The sequence below is a fragment of the Lottia gigantea genome (assembly GCF_000327385.1).
Source record: "Lottia gigantea unplaced genomic scaffold LOTGIsca_188, whole genome shotgun sequence".
Lineage (NCBI taxonomy): Eukaryota > Metazoa > Mollusca > Gastropoda > Lottiidae > Lottia > Lottia gigantea.
Genome location: NW_008708349.1, coordinates 25,834 through 45,922, shown reverse-complemented (window position 1 = coordinate 45,922; position 20,089 = coordinate 25,834). Strand labels below are relative to the sequence as shown.

The 20,089-nt window shown below is 35.1% G+C and overlaps 2 protein-coding genes across 2 annotated transcripts; both read left to right on the top strand.

Moving 5' to 3' along the window:
* Positions 1-394: 394 nt before the first annotated feature.
* LOTGIDRAFT_142922 (hypothetical protein) lies at positions 395-1,051 on the top strand (the record flags this gene model as incomplete). Its single annotated transcript, XM_009052576.1, has 1 exon — positions 395-1,051. The coding sequence occupies one exon, from the start codon at positions 395-397 to the stop codon at positions 1,049-1,051; it is 657 nt and encodes a 218-aa protein (XP_009050824.1).
* A 9,385-nt stretch (positions 1,052-10,436) lies between these two features.
* LOTGIDRAFT_201667 (hypothetical protein) lies at positions 10,437-18,646 on the top strand. Its single transcript, XM_009052575.1, has 13 exons — positions 10,437-10,646; positions 11,048-11,161; positions 11,735-11,854; positions 13,039-13,173; positions 13,398-13,541; positions 13,710-13,776; positions 14,208-14,302; positions 14,587-14,648; positions 15,281-15,383; positions 15,628-15,726; positions 16,564-16,665; positions 17,263-17,638; positions 18,408-18,646. Exons 1-12 carry the CDS (start codon positions 10,446-10,448, stop codon positions 17,449-17,451), a joined length of 1,431 nt encoding a protein of 476 aa, XP_009050823.1. The 5' UTR covers positions 10,437-10,445; the 3' UTR covers positions 17,452-17,638; positions 18,408-18,646.
* The last annotated feature ends 1,443 nt before the right edge of the window (positions 18,647-20,089 follow it).

The window sequence follows — 20,089 nt, the reverse complement described above, 5'->3', positions numbered from 1 at the left end:
CCCAAACTTCAATAAAGTCTATATAGATCATAGAATATGTGTTTGTGTTGTTTTTTTTTCTGCTGGTAATAACCCCTGTCCTTCATGATCTGAAGTAATTCTTCCCTAAATCGTGTTCAGTCTCATTTTGACCTGACCAGCTTTTTTATGTCTGTTTCTTTTTTCAGTATATCAAATGGCACCAAGGTCTTGGAAACCTGAGAGTAGTTTCAGTGACATGATTCCTGAAGGGGCAGCGTTTCCTGAATTATCTGACGCCATGAAAGCATGCCTTCCAGGAGTGATGGACAAAGAACCACAGATGGACATGAACCCCTTTTCAAGAAATATGGACACTCCTTACAATGACACGGGCAGTAGGACCACTTCAGAGATGAACCCGTTTTCTAAATTCATGGAGAACAAGGCCAACACAAGGACCAATTCAGACATAGGCTCAAGGTCTAATTCAAAAATCAGTATGTCAAAGAAAGACATGAGCTCAAGGACCAACTCAGAAGTCAGTCCTTCAAGAAGAGACCTGGGCTCAAGGACCAACTCTGAGATCAGTTCTTCAAGGAGAGACCTGGGCTCAAGGACCCACTCTGAGATCAGTTCTTCAAGGAGAGACCTGGGCTCAAGGACCCACTCTGAGATCAGTTCTTCAAGGAGAGACCTGGGCTCAAGGACCAACTCGGAGATCAAACCTTCAAGAAGAGAGATGGGCTCAAGGACTAACTCCGATATGAGCTCTTCATGGAAAGACATTGGAAGACAGAACAGTTCACATGAAAACTCTCCTCAAGATGTAGATCCTAACAGAAGACGCAGCTCAATGGAGCATGAGCCATCTTCTCCAAAATGGGATAAAAGAACCAATAGGGATGATGAGTTCCATGAAGAAATGCAGAGCAGAAGAAACAAAAATAATCCAAGGTATGTGTCCATTTTTTGGATTAATCTGGACATGAGGATTTCCCACTCGCTGTTGTTTTCTGTTTTTTTTGGGCTAAGATTGACAAAGGCCAATTCCCTTAGCCCCTACATCCCCCTTGTCAGTGATGCAGGTTAGAGAAGCATTATTAGATAATATATGTAAAGCTGAACAAATCATTGTGTTTTCTTGGGAAAAACTATTTACATTGATGTTTTACTATTTGACTATAAATGCAACATGAATATAGAACAAAGCCTTATATCCAATTGCTCAAACTACCAAAATCACATGTTCATTTAAGATCATGCAAATAGGATAAAAATTGTTGCATTGAATACTGTGATATATTGCAGATCACTTACCAGTTCTGATTAGCTGACAAAATTGCAGAAATCTATTATTTGTCTAATATTTTGCCAAATATCATGTTATTTCCATCAGGAGACAAAAGATTGAAGAAGAATTTGAAAGAGAATTAATGAGTCGTAACAGTAATAGACTGAATACAGATATGATGACACCTATTAGACTAGACGAAATTTCATGCAAAACAGAGACACCAGTACCACAGAAATCAGAACATATAGGTAAGTTACTTTATCTTTTACGTCATTGAAATTAAGATATAGCATTACTAATTTGAAAAATGTATTTTTGAAAAATTATTGATACATGAGAGTCTTTTGAATAAATTTGTATTTGTATTTATATATACCCATAATGAAATAACTAGATAGTAAATAATTTTTATTTGTAGTTATTAATTACTATATCAAAATAACATGTTTTTGTAATTAATAACTATATCAAAATTTATAGTTATGAATATCTATAGTAGAATAACTGTGTATTTGTAGTTATGAATAACCATGATAAGTAACTTGTATTATTAGTTATTAATAACTATAGTAACATAACTTGTATTTGTAGGTATTAATGACTATAGTAAAATAACTTTTATTTGTAGTTAAAATAACCATAGTAAAATAACTTGTATTTGTAGTTATAAATAACCATAGTAAATAATTTGTATTTGAAGTTTTTAATAACCATTATAGATAACTTGTATTTGTAGTTATGAATAACCACCATAAATAACTTGTATTTGTAGTTATAAATAGCCATCATGAATAACTTGTATTTGTAGTTATAAATAACCATCATAAATAACTTGTATTTGTAGGTATTAATTACCATAGTAAAATGACTTGCATTTGTAGTACTGGTAATTAATAACTATCATAAATAACTTGTATTTGTATTTATTAATAACCATCATCAATAACTTGTATTTGTAGTAATTAATAACTATCATAAATATCTTGTATTTGAAGTTATTAATAACCATCATAAATAATTTGTATTTGTAGTTATAAATAACCACCATAAATAATTTGTATTTGTAGTTATAAATAGCCATCATGAATAACTTGTATTTGTAGTTATAAATAACCATCATAAATAATTTGTATTTGTAGTTATTAATACTAATCTCTTACTTGTATTTGTAGTTATTAATAACCATCATCAATAACTTGTATTTGTAGTAATTAATAACTATCATAAATAACTTGTATTTGTAGTAATTAATAACTATCATAAATAACTTGTATTTGAAGTTATTAATAACCATCATAAATAACTTGTATTTGTAGTTGTCAAGGGAGATGACTACAGTCAATATGATGGTGAGGCTAACAATCAAACTCGAGATGATGAAGAAACATTAGATAAGTTAGAATGGGAATTAGCTTCAGAATCTGGTAGACTTACAGGTAACCTACTTTTTTTCATGGACAATTTGGGATCACAACTTCATATTGGAAATTTTGGGCTGTCACAAAAGATGAAGTTGATCAAATATTTATTTTACATGCTGAATTAGTTTTAAACTATGGTTACTCTGGTTGGCATGTTGTTATTTAATAGTATACTAACAATATCTTCAATTTTCATTCTGGAAAAAGGTCATGGATGGCTCAAATTTAGATCTACCTAGTGCAAGAAAATAATTTATTTTCACATTCTGCAATTAAAAAAATTTGAGTGAATTCAAGGTCACTTTAAGCAAATTTCTTCATATTCATAGGCTTACGCAGGATTGCACAAGAAATGTTTTCTTCCATTTTTGTAGCCGATGGTAAAATATCTAGATTAAGTCTCAAGAGTAACAGTAGAAGTAATAGTAGCTGTTCTACTGTCAGAAATAGTTTGAATAGTTCTGTAATAGATCAGGGTTATGATATCAACACTAGATTAAGGTAAATAGTTTGAATAGTTCTAAATAGTTTGAATAGTTCTAAACAGTTCGAATAGTTCTGTAATAGATCAAGGTTATGATATCAATACTAGATTAAGGTAAATAGTTTAAATAGTTCGAAATAGTTTGAATAGTTCTGTAACATATCAGGGTTATGATATCAACACTAGATTAAGGTAGGGAATAGTTTGAATAGCTCTGTAACTGATCAAGGTTATTATATCAACACTAGATTACGGTAATAAATAGTTTGAATAGTTCTAAATAGTTTGAATAGTTCTAAATAGTTTGAATAGTTCTGTAACAGATCAAGGTTATGATATCAACACTAGATTACGGTAATAAATAGTTTGAATAGTTCTAAATAGTTTGAATAGTTCTAAATAGTTTGAATAGTTCTGTAACAGATCAAGTTTATGATATAAACACTAGATTTAAGGTAATAAATAGTTTGGATAGTTCTAAATAGTTTGAATAGTTCTGTAACAGATCAAGGTTATGATATCAACACTAGATTAAGTTAAATACTTCTAAATAGTTTGAATAGTTCTAAATACTTTGAATAGTTCTGTAACTGATCAAGGTTATGATATCAACACTAGATTAAGGTAAATAGTTTGAATAGTTCTGTAATAGATCAGGGTTATGATATCTACACTAGATTAAGGTAAATAGTTCTAAATAGTTTGAATAGTTCTAAATAGTTTGAATAGTTCTGTAACTGATCAAGGTTATGATAGCAAGCCTAGATTACGGTAGGAAATAGTTTGAACAGTTCTAAATAGTTTGAATAGTTCTCTAACAGATCAAGGTTATGATATCAACACTAGATTTCGGTAATAAATAGTTTGAATAGTTCTAAATAGTTTGAATAGTTCTGTATCAGATCAAGGTTATGATATCAAAACTAGATTAAGTTAAATAGTTCTAAATAGTTTGAATAGTTCTAAATAGTTTGAATAGTTCTAAATAGTTTGAATAGTTCTGTTACAGATCATGCCTTCAGAGGCCCTTGTTGTTTTCAATATTGATTCATATATTATATCTGTTATTTGTAGGGAAGATGAGCTAGGTGATTCTGATGATGATACTGGAATGGTAACAGATAGAGATGATGTTCGTGCTTTACACTGAAAGACTTTATTCCATCAGCTTACATAGCAATGGATTTAGAATTGAAATTGTGCATACCAAGATCACTTCCCCATTCCATTTGAAAAAATGAAAATTTATATTGTTTTAGAAATCTTATTGTTCTAATTGAATGTTCGTATTCACTCTTTCACCAGTCATTTTTCATAAGTAATCTTCCTTCTTCAGCATTATTTTTATTGATTATTTGTTGTTTATTGTAATTGAAATAGGCTTGTATTCTATATTAGTTTTAATGATACATGTTCAGTAATGTTATTTAAGAGCCTTTAGGTAAGGTAAATACACTGAATAAATAATCTACAATTAATTTACAAGTTACTTAATGTAAGTAAAATATAAGATATCAGTCTCTATTCAGAATCAGTTTTTATGAGACAAGCTTAGAATGTTATTTAAAAGATCCTATTTCTTTCACTAAAAGGCTTGGTGACTATTATTGTACAACTTGTTTTAGAAATTACTGTATTTTGGTTTCATGTCATAATCCTTAGATGATACAAATTTATGTCTTTAAGAATTAATAAGATGTAAAGACCACCAAAAAATTGTTTTAAAGTTAGAATATTTATAAGTTTAATTATTTATTATTTTTAACTGTGATATTTGCACAATAAGCATTAAAAGTAAAATTGGTTTTCATTGTGATTTTTATATGCCCACATGAAACGAACCCTATTGAAACTCAGAAAAAATTGAAAAAAAAATTGGTATGAGTTATTGCACTTGTTCTTGAAATGCTCGTAAACACTCCAAAAGGCACAATTCGTGATGGATTTTGATGAAACTTGGTATGACTATGAGTGTTTGTTATCACCCAAGGATGAAACCTATTGAAAATCAGAAATATCGAAAAATATTTAGTATGAATTATTGCCCTTGTTCTTGAAAACGTCTAGAAACTTGACGAGCTTGTCAACTCTCTAGAAGGCACAATTATTGACTAAGCTTGGTGTGATTGTTTTGTAATCACCCAAGGATGATCCCTATTGAAAATCTGAAAAATCGAATAATATTTAGTATGAGTTATCTACATAAAGGGGTTAACAACTTTCGAACTGTGTAAATATCAATACTTCCTCCCCCTAACACTGGAATGGAATACTGTCTATTCGTCGGGTGCGAAAATTCTCCCTGAAACAAGGCCAAGTTTTTCCGACCCTACACCAGCCGACAACATTAAAAATAGCTATCAGAGACTGGAATAGAGGCAGACAAGGTCGACAGGCAATACCGTGGGCCATCATGTATGAATATATTCCAAATTAACAGAACATGAATTTCTACTTATGTTTTAGCGTTCGATCGATTCCACGTACAGATTTGTATAGAAATCATCATGCAATCGATACAGAATTGAAATCCAATAGCGCAGACGACAATGTCACATCCGGTGTACGGAAGTTGGTTTCTATGAACGTTACTTCATTACCCAGGTCCTTAATGGCTCAAAAAGTCAGTCCCAGGCAGATGAAGCAATTAATTTGGACCAATCAGCATCCAGCATACAAATTGAAGATCAATAAGGAATCGTGGTGTAACTGTTTATTTAAGTCGTTTGGCATATCAGACTATCAGGAATAAGTGGAACTTATTGTGGAACCATTGTTTAATGACTTTATCAGAGTTTATTTATAGTAGTCATTGGTATTAAGAACTCTTGGAAGGTAAGGCTTTCGAATTTCCACTTTTAAAATTAATTTCAAAATTAATAACATAGACTGCTAAATTGGCCAAATTTCAAAGTTTTTGATGGGCAAAATGCAAAAGTTCAACCCCCTTCATTGGAGAGCAAGCGTTATTCATGTTATAGAAATTTGTCTTTCTATGTTTCCTGTGGGAAAAAGCTCCTAGTGCACGTTGGTGATATCTAGTTGACAATCATAAAAGATAACGTGTGCGGTCGACATAATGCAAAGACAAGATAACGGAACATTATTATATGGTTTATTACTTAAAGTCTAATTTTAGTTTCAACAATTTACATTGTCATCATCAGGCGGAATAACCTCTCACAGTTAAGTGGAAGATTTGTGTAAAACTTCAAGTGTTTTCCCGAGGTGAAAACAGCTTTTACACTGGAAAAATTTTAACGTAATTTAGCACCAACGAAGGTCTAAGGGTCCTGATTATCCGCTTGTTCGCTCAGGGCAAATATAAAGATGGAACCGTTGATTTTTTTCAACTCTGATTCTTGCTGATACTAATGGGGTTCGGAAAGGAGATGAAATGAAATGAATGGAGTTTTACGTCCTACTTTTTTTGCACCATGTGGGCTAATGAAGTCGGGTAACGCCATGTGATGGGATCGGAGGCGAAGATTTCGCCACTAGAAATCGGAAAAAGGAGTAGGATATGCTCAAGTTTATTGCTAATCCCTCGTTGTACTCTGTGTGGCTTTGAACGTATCAGTTAGGTGCAGACATATATGTATGTTCCTTACAATTTTAAAGGCAAGCTTGTCATAGGTGTTATAACTCAGGTGCGAATTTCTACTTCAAATTTTTCTGACCCGAGAAGGCCGACATCTATCAAAAATACTAATACTAAAATCAATAATCAAATTTATACTAATAAATGCTGGAATCAGAATTGGACTAGTGTAATGTTAACTTAGAATGTATCGACTTTTCCTATTGATTATTTCGCTTCATTTGTAATTATGATTTGATCTGAAGCGAAGCAGAATAATTGAGTATTATTGGAAGTAAAAAAAGTCTGGTTTTGTCTCCAGGAATCTTATCGATCGTACCAGAGAAAACATGACATATTCCAATAAAACACGTGGAATCCTTAAAGGGATTGTAAAGAGATTTTCTAACTTTTTTATGTGTATCAGGGACACTGATAGCATCGATATGCACCATTCCAATTTACAATCAGACATCTATGGTTCCTGCAATTCCACTTAAACTAAGCGTTTGATGACGTCATTAACCTCAAAATAGTCTGTATTTCATAACGACTTCCCGATTAGTGACGTCATAAAACGCTTAATCTAAATGGAACTGCAGGAAGGACAAACGTCTGATTGAAAATTGGAATGGTGGAAATTGATGCTATCAATGTTTCCGATACATATACAAAAATTTAGAAAAACCTCTTTACAATCCCTTTAAAAAAAAATGTTGTGTGTTATCTATGTCGACAATTTATCATATCGGTAATGGTTGGTTACTGTATAGCCTAATCCTGAAAAGTAGCCAAATTGAAATCGTTTCATTTAAAAGAAAAATGTTTGCCTGAAACTGAAGGTAAAGTTCTAACTTCAATGAAACAAGCATTTCATTTTTACAAGGATAACAACTTCGGTTCACAAAGATACTTTCTACCATGGCCGAACCTCTTGCCATTACTATTTCCATTCCGTACAGCTGGATCGACTGCAATAATGAGGAATTATGAATTAGTCAAGGTTACCAGCCTTTCACACAGTGGAAGCTGCAGAACTTTGGTTTGGCCTATGCAAATCTTTTTTGAAATCCAATTTGGGCATCAGGGCAATTTGAAAGATTATTCTTGAAATATTACTACATCTTATAGTGAAATAAAACATATTTCCACAAAAAGAGATTGTAGTCTTCGGCCGTGGCCCTTTAGGTTGGGAAGGGGGGCATTTATGCGGTTACCTTCGCCCACACCATTTATAGGGCTAAATACAAATCCTCGCCACCATCAAGAGTCTGGAGTCGTCACTGTTTTCACACGCCTAAAGACTAATACAGCAGATGTTCGTGTAGATTAAATATTTATCACAATGTATTCGAGTGCTATTAGACAAATAGCTCATCTTGTTAATTAAAATGTCTTCTTACCTATTCAGGCAATAGGATTAGACCAAAACTGACAATCGGAAATTAGCAGTCATTTACAAGTCAAATTAGAACTCTAATAAAAGTGTTAATTGGAAATCTGGCATTTAGTTCGCCCAAAATTAAAGAAAAAGTACGTGATCGAGCATACTTGTTTTTATCAGTCCATCATAATGATATACAACAAGAAAAAATAACAATTAATTATAGCACCGTTACACCAGAAAGGCGTCCTTACTGAGCTGCTACGGTGTCAGAAAATAAGCTTAGAGAATGTTAAGGTCGCCATTAGCGTGGTAAGAAATGACCACGCGATTTTAAGAACCAAATACAGCGCCATGGGTATCAGCATGCAGGAAAGATACTGTGCGGAAGGCGAAAGAATCGCCGTTGAGATCGCCAAGCAAGAATATCTTTAGACAAGCGTTGTAATATCTCCATGAACGCAATACAAGTAAATTACACCATAGATTTCATTATAAACGTGCCTGGGGAACGCAACTTGGTCGCATAACTTTAATGGAACGTTTTCTCGCGTGTTTATCACGTTTGCCGGGAGTACGGGGTTATGATAAACACGTCACATAATAACAAACAATATCAATTACTTATAAACATGAAATATGCAATATTCAAGCAGAATCCCCCTCATCCTCTTACGGTAGGAAATCTTCACCATTCGGAGTACGGAGGTGAGACAAATACGTCGCACGCGACACATAATAACAAACAATAACAATTACTAACATACATCAAATAGTCTTTAATAAGAAAAAATTCAAGCAGATATTTTCCTTGAATTCTGGTATCCACCCGTCTCTTAATCGCCCACTCCTCCTTCGTCGAGGTTAGACCATAATACAGAGTAATACTTGCCTTATTACGGGTGTGTGATAAACACGTCACACGCGTCACATAATAACAAACAATAGCAATTACTAACAGACATCAAATATGCATTAATAGGCAAGTTAATCAGATAGTGAGAGTGTAGAATTATTGACACGAGATACACGGGGATTACGACGGAAGTTAAATGATACGTGATCGATACAAAATCCATCTTTATTCATAATATTGGTCTGTCAAATTGGTCGAGATTTAACATTTGACAGTTGTTTGGATTTCTCTGTCTCTGTAAGAGGTAACGTAGTTATTAGTTATTTGAGATATTGGGACACTGCGTTGGGTATTTAAGACTGGGTATTAGGGTGGAGAGTCGACAACGAGCCGACTCTCGAAAGCATTGGCACAGGTATCTGAATTTTTCTTACATTGAGGAGGATTCGAACCCACGGCACCTATTCGCCTAGCAGACGACAATCTTACTCGCTACCGGGTTGTGTTAAGATAACAAGTTATTATTCAACAGAAAGCACTGGCACAGGATTAAAGCCGTGTTAAGTTTGGGTATTTAAGGTTAATTGTCGGACCAAAACAGGTCAGGTTTTCTAGTTTTCCAACAGTTAATAGATAATCTAACCAAACTAAACCAAACCAACGACTACCATTCGACTACCAATCAACAAGAAATACCATGATCAGAACGAGTTTGGAAGAATGAAGGAGTGAGTAACTCATGCCACACCATCCAGGGCTGAGTTTCACCGCCATGTCGACCCGACCAGATCTAACGAAGAATCAACAACCAGACCAACAAAACAGAATCTTCCAATTTGAACCAATCCAACTACCAAGACTACCAACAACTACTTAGTTTGCGAAATTGGCATCCGCTGGAAGCGAACGTTAACTTGTCACCTACCGACTTACCTACCAAAACAACAACAACAGCCCGAAAAATCTGGCCCTACACAGTTCTTTAGGCGTGATATACGGAGGTGGTATCGTCATATCTCGTCCGAGGAACTTGTTAGTGTTAGATTTGTCGGACTAGCATTTGCAATGATGGTGCCTTAATTTTCCGTTCCGATTTTTATCTTGGCCAAGGTCACTATTATTAAAATCAGATTACAATTTTGTTTCTTTTTTCCTGATATCTTTCGCCTGCATTGTTATCTAACAAGTGTTCTACTGCAGTCCTGTTCTAATCAAGTTTATTGTAACCAATCAAAGCGTGATCCAAAAACAAAAACTCCTTGTTTTACATGACTCGCTTTGATTGGTTGATAAATAACGTCATTAGAATATGACTTTGGTAGAAAACTGGTTAGATTACAATGGAGACGTAATACATGAATATCAGAAAAAAAATCGAAATTGTAATCTCATTCTATCTGATTGCGGTCATTAATTTGATTTGTGACAATGCTAAATTTCCTCTTTTGCTCTTCAGATTTAGAAGATGGATGCCGAAGAATTTAGAAAACGCGGACGGGAAATGATTGACTATGTAGCTGACTATCTGTCTAATATTGAAAGTCGACGACCAATGCCGGATGTTGAACCTGGTTACATGAAGACGCTGATCCGCGAGGATGCTCCTGTGGAACCCGACCAATGGGAAGACGTTATGAAGGACATAGAACCAATCATTATGAAAGGAGTGAGTGTGGGGATAGATCAGGAGGTTTTCAGCCTTGGGGAAATTTTGAAATTTTGATTTAAGTTGTTTTATTCAGTGAGGCTATAATCCCCAGCTTGAAAAAGATTGCACGGAAAACCTTAGAGGAAATCACAAAGTAGGAAGGATTTATAAGGGGGGAAGGGGGTAATTCAGTCGACCAAGGTTATCAAAAAGGGGTAAAAGAAAGAAAAAGATAGACACAAGAGCAAGGATGCTGGGGTGGTGTAGACTCAATCATTGTTTTTTCGGGAAGTGGTCAGAAAAATATCGGACAAACGCTAAAGTTTGTCCGGCCCCGTGGCATAGTTAAATAGTATCATTTTCAAAAACCCTAGTCATGTTTATTATACGAATCGTTTGCTTTACTTAATTTTTTTCAGGTTACACATTGGCACAATCCAAATTTCCACGCCTATTTTCCTACGGCTAACTCTTATCCTGCTATATTGGGAGATATTCTCAGTGATGGTATTGCCTGTATTGGATTTTCATGGGTAAGACCTTACTCCTCTCTAAATGCATGAAATATCGTTCCAGAAGGTTGCCCGCTTGTGGACTGTGTTCCCAATGATTGTGATGGCTCAGTGAGATAAGAGTTCGATCTCGGGGTAGTTCGACATGATGCCTAGGATTTTTCCGTGTCAATAATTCAGGCCGGAGGGGGTTGACTTTGAAAAAGCGTCTAATCATTAGAAAGGAAGTAGACCAATAAGGTCCCATCTGCCACACCTTTTACACAAATCAGGTGCAGAAAAAACCAATTTCATTTCAAATTTGGGAAGAAACAATGGGACAAAATCAAAATTCATACTCAATATAAAGCTATGTTAAAACTTCGTTACAGTGGTTCAACAAGATTAGTGGGTCCCCCAGGAATTTATTTTTACACATGTTCTTCTCCATTTTATCTGGTGATGAGGGTTGTGGCCTGTGGACTTGGTTCATCCAGTCCCTATATGTTGGTCGAACCACAGCTTCATCAGGCTTTACTGTGCATTATTTTGCTGTACATGACTAATTTGAAAATAGCAGAGAATCGTTATTGGAATATGCATATATGTTTGCAGGCAGCCAGCCCAGCTTGTACCGAGCTAGAAGTACACATGATGAATTGGCTAGGAAAGATGCTGAATTTACCCAAAGAGTTTCTGTTCAGCCCAGGCGGTCATGGTGGCGGTGTTATACAGGTTTGATCGTCGTTCTTACATTTTCATAGAAATTACAATCTTCAGATGTCAACGATATATGAGCATATCAGCTATCTAACCTTTGATTCGGCAAACAAATAAATGAGGCCAAATTTTATCTCTCAAGGACGTTATCGCTATTTTTATATGTACAGTGAGTCAGATGTCATTTTTTTGTTTCATATTGTGCATGTATATTTGCAAAATTTCACAGCAGTAGCCCACAAAATCACATTTCATTTCATTGCGTTCAGAACAGCAAAAAAAAAAAAAAAAATAGTACAAAACTCGCCAATTCATTTTATTCTATAGAAACGTTAACAGTACAAATCCATTTCAGTTCAAAACAGCTACGTTACATTAAAGACCATTTCATTTCATTGTGTTCAGAACAGTAACTTACATTAAAACCATTTCATTTCATTGTGTTCAGAACAGTTACGTTACATTAAACACCATTTCATTTCACAGTGTTCAGAATAGTAACGTTACATTAAACACCATTTCATTTCACAGTGTTCAGAAAAGTTACGTTATATTAAACACCATTTCATTTCATTGTGTTCAGAACAGTTACGTTACATTAAACACCATTTCATTTCATTGTGTTCAGAACAGTTAGGTTACATAAAACACCATTTTATTTCATTGTGTTCAGAACAGTTACGTTACAATAAACATCATCCCATTTCATTGTGTTCAGAACAGTTACGTTATATTAAACACAATTTCATTTCATTGTGTTCAGAACAGTTACGTTACATTAAACATCATCTCATTTCATTGTGTTCAGAACATTTACGTTACATTAAACAACATTTCATTTCACTGTGTTCAGAACAGAAACGTTACCTTATACACCATTTCATTTCATTGTGTTCAGAACAGTAACGTTACATTAAACACCATTTTATTTCATTGTGTTCAGAACAGTTACGTTACATTAAACACCATTTCATTTCATTGTGTTCAGAACAGTTACGTTACATAAAACACCATTTTATTTCATTGTGCTCAGAACAGTTACGTTACAATAAACACAATTTCATTTCATTGTGTTCAGAACAGTTACGTTACATTAAACACCATTTTATTTCATTGTATTCAGAACAGCTACGTTACAATAAACACCATTTCATTTCATTGTGTTCAGAACAGTATAAATTAATTTCGTATCATTTCAGTCGACGGCGAGTGAAGTAACGTTAACCTGTTTGTTGTCAGCTAGAACCAAAATTATTAACCAGTTCAAGAAAAATAACCCGAGCATTGAGGAAGGGGAAGTCATCTCAAAATTAATTTGCTACACTTCATCTGAGGTAAGTGTAAGCGAATCTTCATGGCCAGGGTACTACGAACTTCGTCTTATACCATGACTGCACAGCACGTGGCACAGATGGGTTTTGCAGTCAAGGTATAAGACGAAGTTCGTAATAGCTCTATATTGCCAAGATTGTGTGAGGGTAAGGGTTGATATCTTCATAACGATGACGAATTGTGAGTTTTGCTATTCTACAATTTGTGCTTTTTTTTCTTCATCTAGGCCCATTGTTCAGTGGAAAAGGCCGGTTTAATAGGTGCTGTTAAAATGAGGATTTTGGAACCAGACGAGAAAGGCAGTCTAAGGGGAGTAACTCTAGAGAAAGCCATTAAAGAAGACAAAGCCAAAGGCCTTGTTCCTTTCTTCGTAAGTATGAATCTGTGAATTCTGTAAAAATATATCCCAAAGTAATATATACGTGCTACTGTATCGCCACCAGCCACAGCTGCAATGTACCAACAATTAGAACTACCATGTAAATTCGGTTTATATATTACACAATTTTCACTTCATTATATAATTATTCTATTTCAGATCTGTGCTACTTTAGGTACAACAGGCTGCTGTGCATTCGATAATATCAAAGAACTTGGTCCTATCTGTAAGTACAGTTCAGAAACATTCCTATGTGATATCCATATTGTACAGCATTACAGCTCAAACCGTCATGTATCCACCACTGGAAGATGCAGACCCGTAACCCCCAAAAAATAGATTTCTCCCCTGAAACAATTCTGACATCCGCCCATTTTCATTACTGCAACTAAACACCATACACCATTGCCCCTGAGGATATCTTAATTGCCCCTCCGAACAATCAAGTCTGGCTACGGACCTGGGAAGAAGATGGTTCACAATTTGGATCCTCTGTGGTCAATCTGAAACACTCAAGATAATTAAGCTGTGAACGTGTTGTGATATATTGTTCAAAAACTATTTATGGGCTTAGAATTAAAATTTTCCAGAGCAAGTTTTAGATTTAGGAGACAATTGAATTTGATGATGTACTATTTTGAGCATTTTGTCTTCCAGGTGAAAAAGAAGATATCTGGATGCATATTGATGCTGCTTATGCTGGAAGTTCTTTTATCTGTCCAGAATACAGACCACTGTTAGATGGCGTCGAGGTAAAGATTATTCTTTCTGTTTAAAGGTGCGAGTAGATAAAAGAATAACTTAGCACGTCCGCCCAGTTTTTTGTGTATTAGCTTCGTCCGTTTTCTAGCAACGAATACATTAGGAATTACCTAATTTACCATTGTTCCTAAGGTATCTTGGCTTCGATGTTCAGACAGTCACTGTCATTTAAAAACATTTTGACGATGAAGTTGAATATGCAAGATTGCAGATTTCTGTTAGACTCGAGAATTTTGCTTCTATTGTTAACATGAATCTCAAACTTTTCTTCCAGCATGCCATGTCATTTAACTTCAATCCACATAAATGGTTACAAGTTACATTTGATTGTTCAACCCTATGGTAAGAATAAGACATCAATTTTGTTCTCGGAACACGTCCTCTTATATTGGCAGGTCCTCTTTGTAGGTCCTGTTACATTGACAGGTTCTCTGGTAGTACCTCTTGAATAGACAGGTCCACTTTGGTCTTAAATTGGCAGGTCCTCTTGGTAGGTGCTCTTAAATTGGCAGGTCCTCGTGGTAGGTGCTCTTAAGTTTGCAGGCCCTCTTGGTAGGTGGTCTTGAGTTGGCAAGTCCTCTTGGCAGTCCCTCTTAAATTGGCAGGTCCTCTTGGTAAGTGCTCTTGAAATGACAGATCCTCTTGGTAGGTGCTTTTTAATTGTCAGATCCTCTTGGCAAGTGCTCTTAAATTGGCAGGTCCTATTGGTAGGTGCTCTTAAATTGGCAGGTCCTCTTTGTAGGTACTCTTAAAATGGAATGTTCTCTTGGTAGTTGCTCTTAAATTGGCAGATCCTCTTGGCAGGTCCCTCCATGGAATAGTTTTAATAAATGCTCTCCTGTGCTTTTTTCTGAGGGTTGGCACCCCTCAGGATTTTGGCCCATGGACTTGGTTCAACCAGTCCTATGGATATTGACTCACTGTCGCTTTTTGATTTTGTAGAATTTATATTTAAATTTTGTCAATATTTTATATTTCAGGGTAAAGGATAGTCGATTATTAGCCGGGGCATTCGTAGTGGATCCATTGTATCTCAAACATGACACAGAAGGGGAGATGCCTGACTACAGGGTAAGGGAGCTCATTTCTGGTTCAGGCTGTCCACCCGTTGCACCGTTTATCTCAATTTGGTACTAATTGGCCGAAGGTCACCAAATGTGTAATTCCAAAATTCGGACTTAATGGTAGTCCAGCTTAATTTATAAATATGGACGGAACAAGGCCATCACTTATTACTGCACGCCCTTAATTTGATAAAGTCGTCACAATATGGCGATGAACGATGCAGCTAAAATTCAATTCATTTCTATTTCAGCATTGGCATATACCATTAGGACGTCGATTTAGATCATTAAAGTTATGGTTTGTATTGAGGTTATTCGGTCAGAAGAAATTACAAGCACAAATTATACAGGTAATCTTGAATATAACCATATATTGGTCTCGGTTATATCTTGAACGTAAATTATCTAAATATTTTTGTTATAACTTGAACGTACAACATTCAAATGTATTCATTATATCTTCCACGTACATTATCAAAATGTTTTGTTTATATCTTCAACGTACATTATCAAAATGTTTCGTTTATATCTTCAACGTACATTATCATATATTGGTTATTTTCAACGTACATTATCATATGTTGGTTATATCTTCAACGTACATTATCAAAATGTTTTGTTATATCTTCAACGTACATTATCAAAATGTTTTGTTTATATCTTCAACGTACATTATCAAAATGTTTCGTTTATATCTTCAACGTACATTATCATATATTGGTTATATTTTCAACGTACATTATCATATGTTGGTTATATCTTCAACGTACATTATCAAAATGTTTTGTTATATCTTCAACGTACATTATCAAAATGTTTTGTTTATATCTTCAACGTACATTATCAAAATGTTTTGTTTATATCTTCAACGTACATTATCATATATTGGTTATATCTTCAACGTACATTATCAAAATGTTTTGTTTATATCTTCAACGTACATTATCAAAATGTTTTGTTTATATCTTCAACGTACATTATCAAAATGTTTTGTTTATATCTCCAACGTACATTATCAAAATTTATTGGCTATATCTTCAACGTACATTATCATGAAGTATCGGTTATATCTTCAACATACATTTTCAAAGAACGATCTTTGACGCATGAACACGTAAGCCACTTTGGAACCTGCAATTTAGTATTGGTTTTCCGTTTCACTCAATATTTTCTGTTTTCTTTTGTAGGATATCAAACTAGCTAAAGAATTTGAAAAATTAGTTTTAGAAGATAAAAGATTCGAAATCTCATTTGATGTTATAATGGCGCTAGTTTGTTTTAGGTTAAAGGTAGGTAACATCAAGAGAGAATCATCCGACTTTCCTAAAATCTTCAGGAATTAACTACGGACTTGGGAACCATGCGGGAGCCACGGAAGCTCAGTGAGGTAGACGCTTGCTCGCCAACCTGAAGGTGCAGGGTTCCAGTCCCTCCCCCCCCCCTCCCTCTATTTCAGTTATGCAGGTTGGAAGGACTGACATGGAAAAAATGTCTGTTGTTCGGATGCTACAATAAACTTTGGCTTGGTATGCTACAACCTGTGCACGTTGAAGATCCGTCAACAGTCGAAAAAGAGTAGGATTGTACCGTTGTCCTAGAAAAATTGTTTAACTCCATGCATTTCATTTCATTTTTGGAAACGTTGTCCTATTAGCTATTTCGTCTTAGCTATAAGACTTATTAAGTCGACATTTATAAGAAGGTTTTAGTATTTCCACAAACACTTCAGACAACAATTCAAAATGGCCGTGAACTACGTTCGTGTGTATTATTTCCATGTAAGAAGCATGCTAAGGAAGCGAGACGGGATGCCCACACCTGATGTCATTGCGAGAATGGTTTTGTCAACTCCATGAGCTAATTTCCCCCATCATTATATTTTTCAGGGCACAAACGAAATCAATGAAAAACTATTAAAATTAATCAGCGAGGATGGAAGAATCCATATTGTGCCATCGAACTTCAAGGAAAAGTATTACTTACGTTTTGCCGTTTGTGCTACGTCCACTACGTCAGAGCACGTTCAGTTTGCCTGGAAAGTGATCACAGAAATGACTGATAAACTCAAAGTATAACAAAAAAAATTCTTAAAAAAAATTCTTTCTTAGTGGAAATTGTAGAATTGTTGTGAGATAATGGATACATTCGGCATAATATTTGCTTTACAAACTGATCAAGGACGTATCACTATCATTTTATAAATTGAAAATCTGTAATATAGTTCGTCAACATTTAAATGAAAATGAATCTGCGGAATTGGAGGAAGGTGCAGGATCTGAGTCAAGTAGCTATTTTGCCTGATTTTATTCTTTGGCTCTCATGCTATTTTAGCACAAATCTAGCTAAACTCAGATGTGTTTTGGCTATTTTAGCGCTCTAAAATAGCGGGCTACAGCTATTCTAACCAGGCTATTTTAGAAAAACGCTAAAATAGCGGCTATTAGCCGGTTTCAATACAGTCATAGTCAATCGCTAAAATAGAGTTATTAGAATATATGTAGCCGCTATTTTAGCGCTTTGCTACAATAGAGTTATTAGAATAGCCGTAGCCGCTATTTTAGCGCTTTGCTACAATAGAGTTATTAGAATAGCCGTAGCCGCTATTTTAGCGCTTTGCTACAATAGAGTTATTAGAATATATGTAGCCGCTATTTTAGCGTTTTGCTACAATAGAGTTATTAGAATATATGTAGCCGCTATTTTAGCGTTTTGCTACAATAGAGTTATTAGAATATATGTAGCCGCTATTTTAGTGCTTTGCTACAATAGAGTTATTAGAATAGCTGTAGCCGCTATTTTAGCGTTTTAAGAAAGGAGCTATTTTATTTTCTAAAATAGAGGCTATTTTTGAGCTATTCTGCTATTTTATTCGCTACATTATTTTACTGTTAATAGAGTTATTAGAATAACTGTAGCTGCTATTTTAGCGTCTTAGGGAGGAGCTATTTTATTTTCTAAAATAGAGGCTATTTTCGAGCTATTCCGCTATTTTATGCGCTAAACTCAGATCCTGCACCTAAGTGCGGAATTGACAATTCAACAATCTCCCATTCAGACATTAACATTGACTTCATAATATCAATAATTCATTGGGGGTCACGGATATTTAGCTAGACGTAAAACACGTCACTTCCGTCGATATTTGCTTAAGCATAGGCGAAAGACGTGTATGATTTTCCTTCTGAATATGGATATGGTTGTTCGCTAATAATTTGGAAAATCCCTTATAATGACTAGGCAAATGCTTGGAATAAATGATAATACCCTTTGAGGAAATTTGTTTTCTTGGTGGGTGAAAACGGTATTTTGAAAGTGGTAACGGTTTTATCTATTTTTCCCAACAACACTCATGTTTACCATTTTAATGTTATTTATATCATACTTTGCTCGTTGTAAATAAAAACTTATAACCACATGCTTATTGTGATGTGTCTTAGGCCATTTCTTTCATCAAATCCACATGAGTGCAGCTGGTTTGGAAGCAGTGGTGACTCCATAGGATCAAAATAATATTTTTTGGGTGGAAATATACATTTTTTATTTGTAAAAATGTTATATAATATTGAAAGAATATACTTCCTAATTTCATAAAATGCAGGATTTTATTTTTCAAAAACTGTTACCCCACGATCCCCTCTAAAACGGATTCGAAAAATAAACATAGATTCCAATAAACTTGGACATTACCCAATAACTGGAATATACGCCAAATTTCAATTCCTATTGACTATCTCTCTTTACGACGTTCAATGAACAGTTTCTTAGTGCAGCACTCCTGTTCGAGTCCTGTAATAAAATTCCAGAAAGGATATCACTGTCAATATTTGGCTTGATAGACTTTTGCCTTCTAATCTGTTCGGGTTTTTTTTTGGACTATACGGGACCTTTGACATGGGGTGGTAGACTTGTCACTTATTGACTCAATGAGATATGCTCCTGTCGAATTGATTTAGGTCAAGAGCCTTCATACTTTTGAATGTTCCCCCGGTAGACTTGTCGCTTCTCGTTCTGTGAATTCGCTTGCTTTGGAAAGTCGACCCCCATGTCAATAAACTCAGTGTTCAATTTGAATTTCGCATCCAAAACACGTGTCAGTGTGAGTTCTTGGGCATAGCCCCAGTGGGGGTGCAGGGGAGGAGGGATTTGTACCCCCAACTGCACCCCAACTTTTTTTGTAACGTTTTTTCCTCAAAATATGTGTCAGAATGCACCGAAACCATTATTCTATTCGGGGAGCCCTCCCACACACTCCTTAGGAGGCTTGCATCTACGGCGCTTCCACAGAGATACCGCATTTTGAATCTCAACCTTGACAGTTAGGTGCCCCCCCCCCCCCCATTCAGACATTTTACTCCCTATTTGTAGACCCAGTCTGGGGAATCTGGCGTCGCTACTATATAGCACATCATAGCAATAAATGATGCTTAAAGCTTAAATAAAATGAATTGGACATTTTGGTTTATCTGTACTTGGTAGGACTATTGAAGACGGACTTTGTCGGTCACTAGGTTATGCGCGGGAATATCAATAAGGTAGCCTTGAAAAAGTGACCCAAAACAGCTCACAGTTGAGATCATTTTTTGAAATCAAACCAGATATTTAAGTGTAGTCCACAGATAAGGGACTACAACAATAGATTTCGGGGGAGGGAGGGTTTGATTCTCCCAAATGTACAGGCCTAGGGTGGAGCAGACACTTTATTTAGAAATTAGG

Coding starts and splice junctions, on each gene's coding strand:
- LOTGIDRAFT_201667 (XM_009052575.1), top strand. CDS start 10,446: ATGGATGCCGAAGAATTTAGAAAACGCGGACGGGAAATGATTGACTAT. Junction 13,542..13,709: donor AAGGCCTTGTTCCTTTCTTC/GTAAGTATGAAT, acceptor ATTCTATTTCAG/ATCTGTGCTACTTTAGGTAC. Junction 15,727..16,563: donor TACAAGCACAAATTATACAG/GTAATCTTGAAT, acceptor TTTCTTTTGTAG/GATATCAAACTAGCTAAAGA.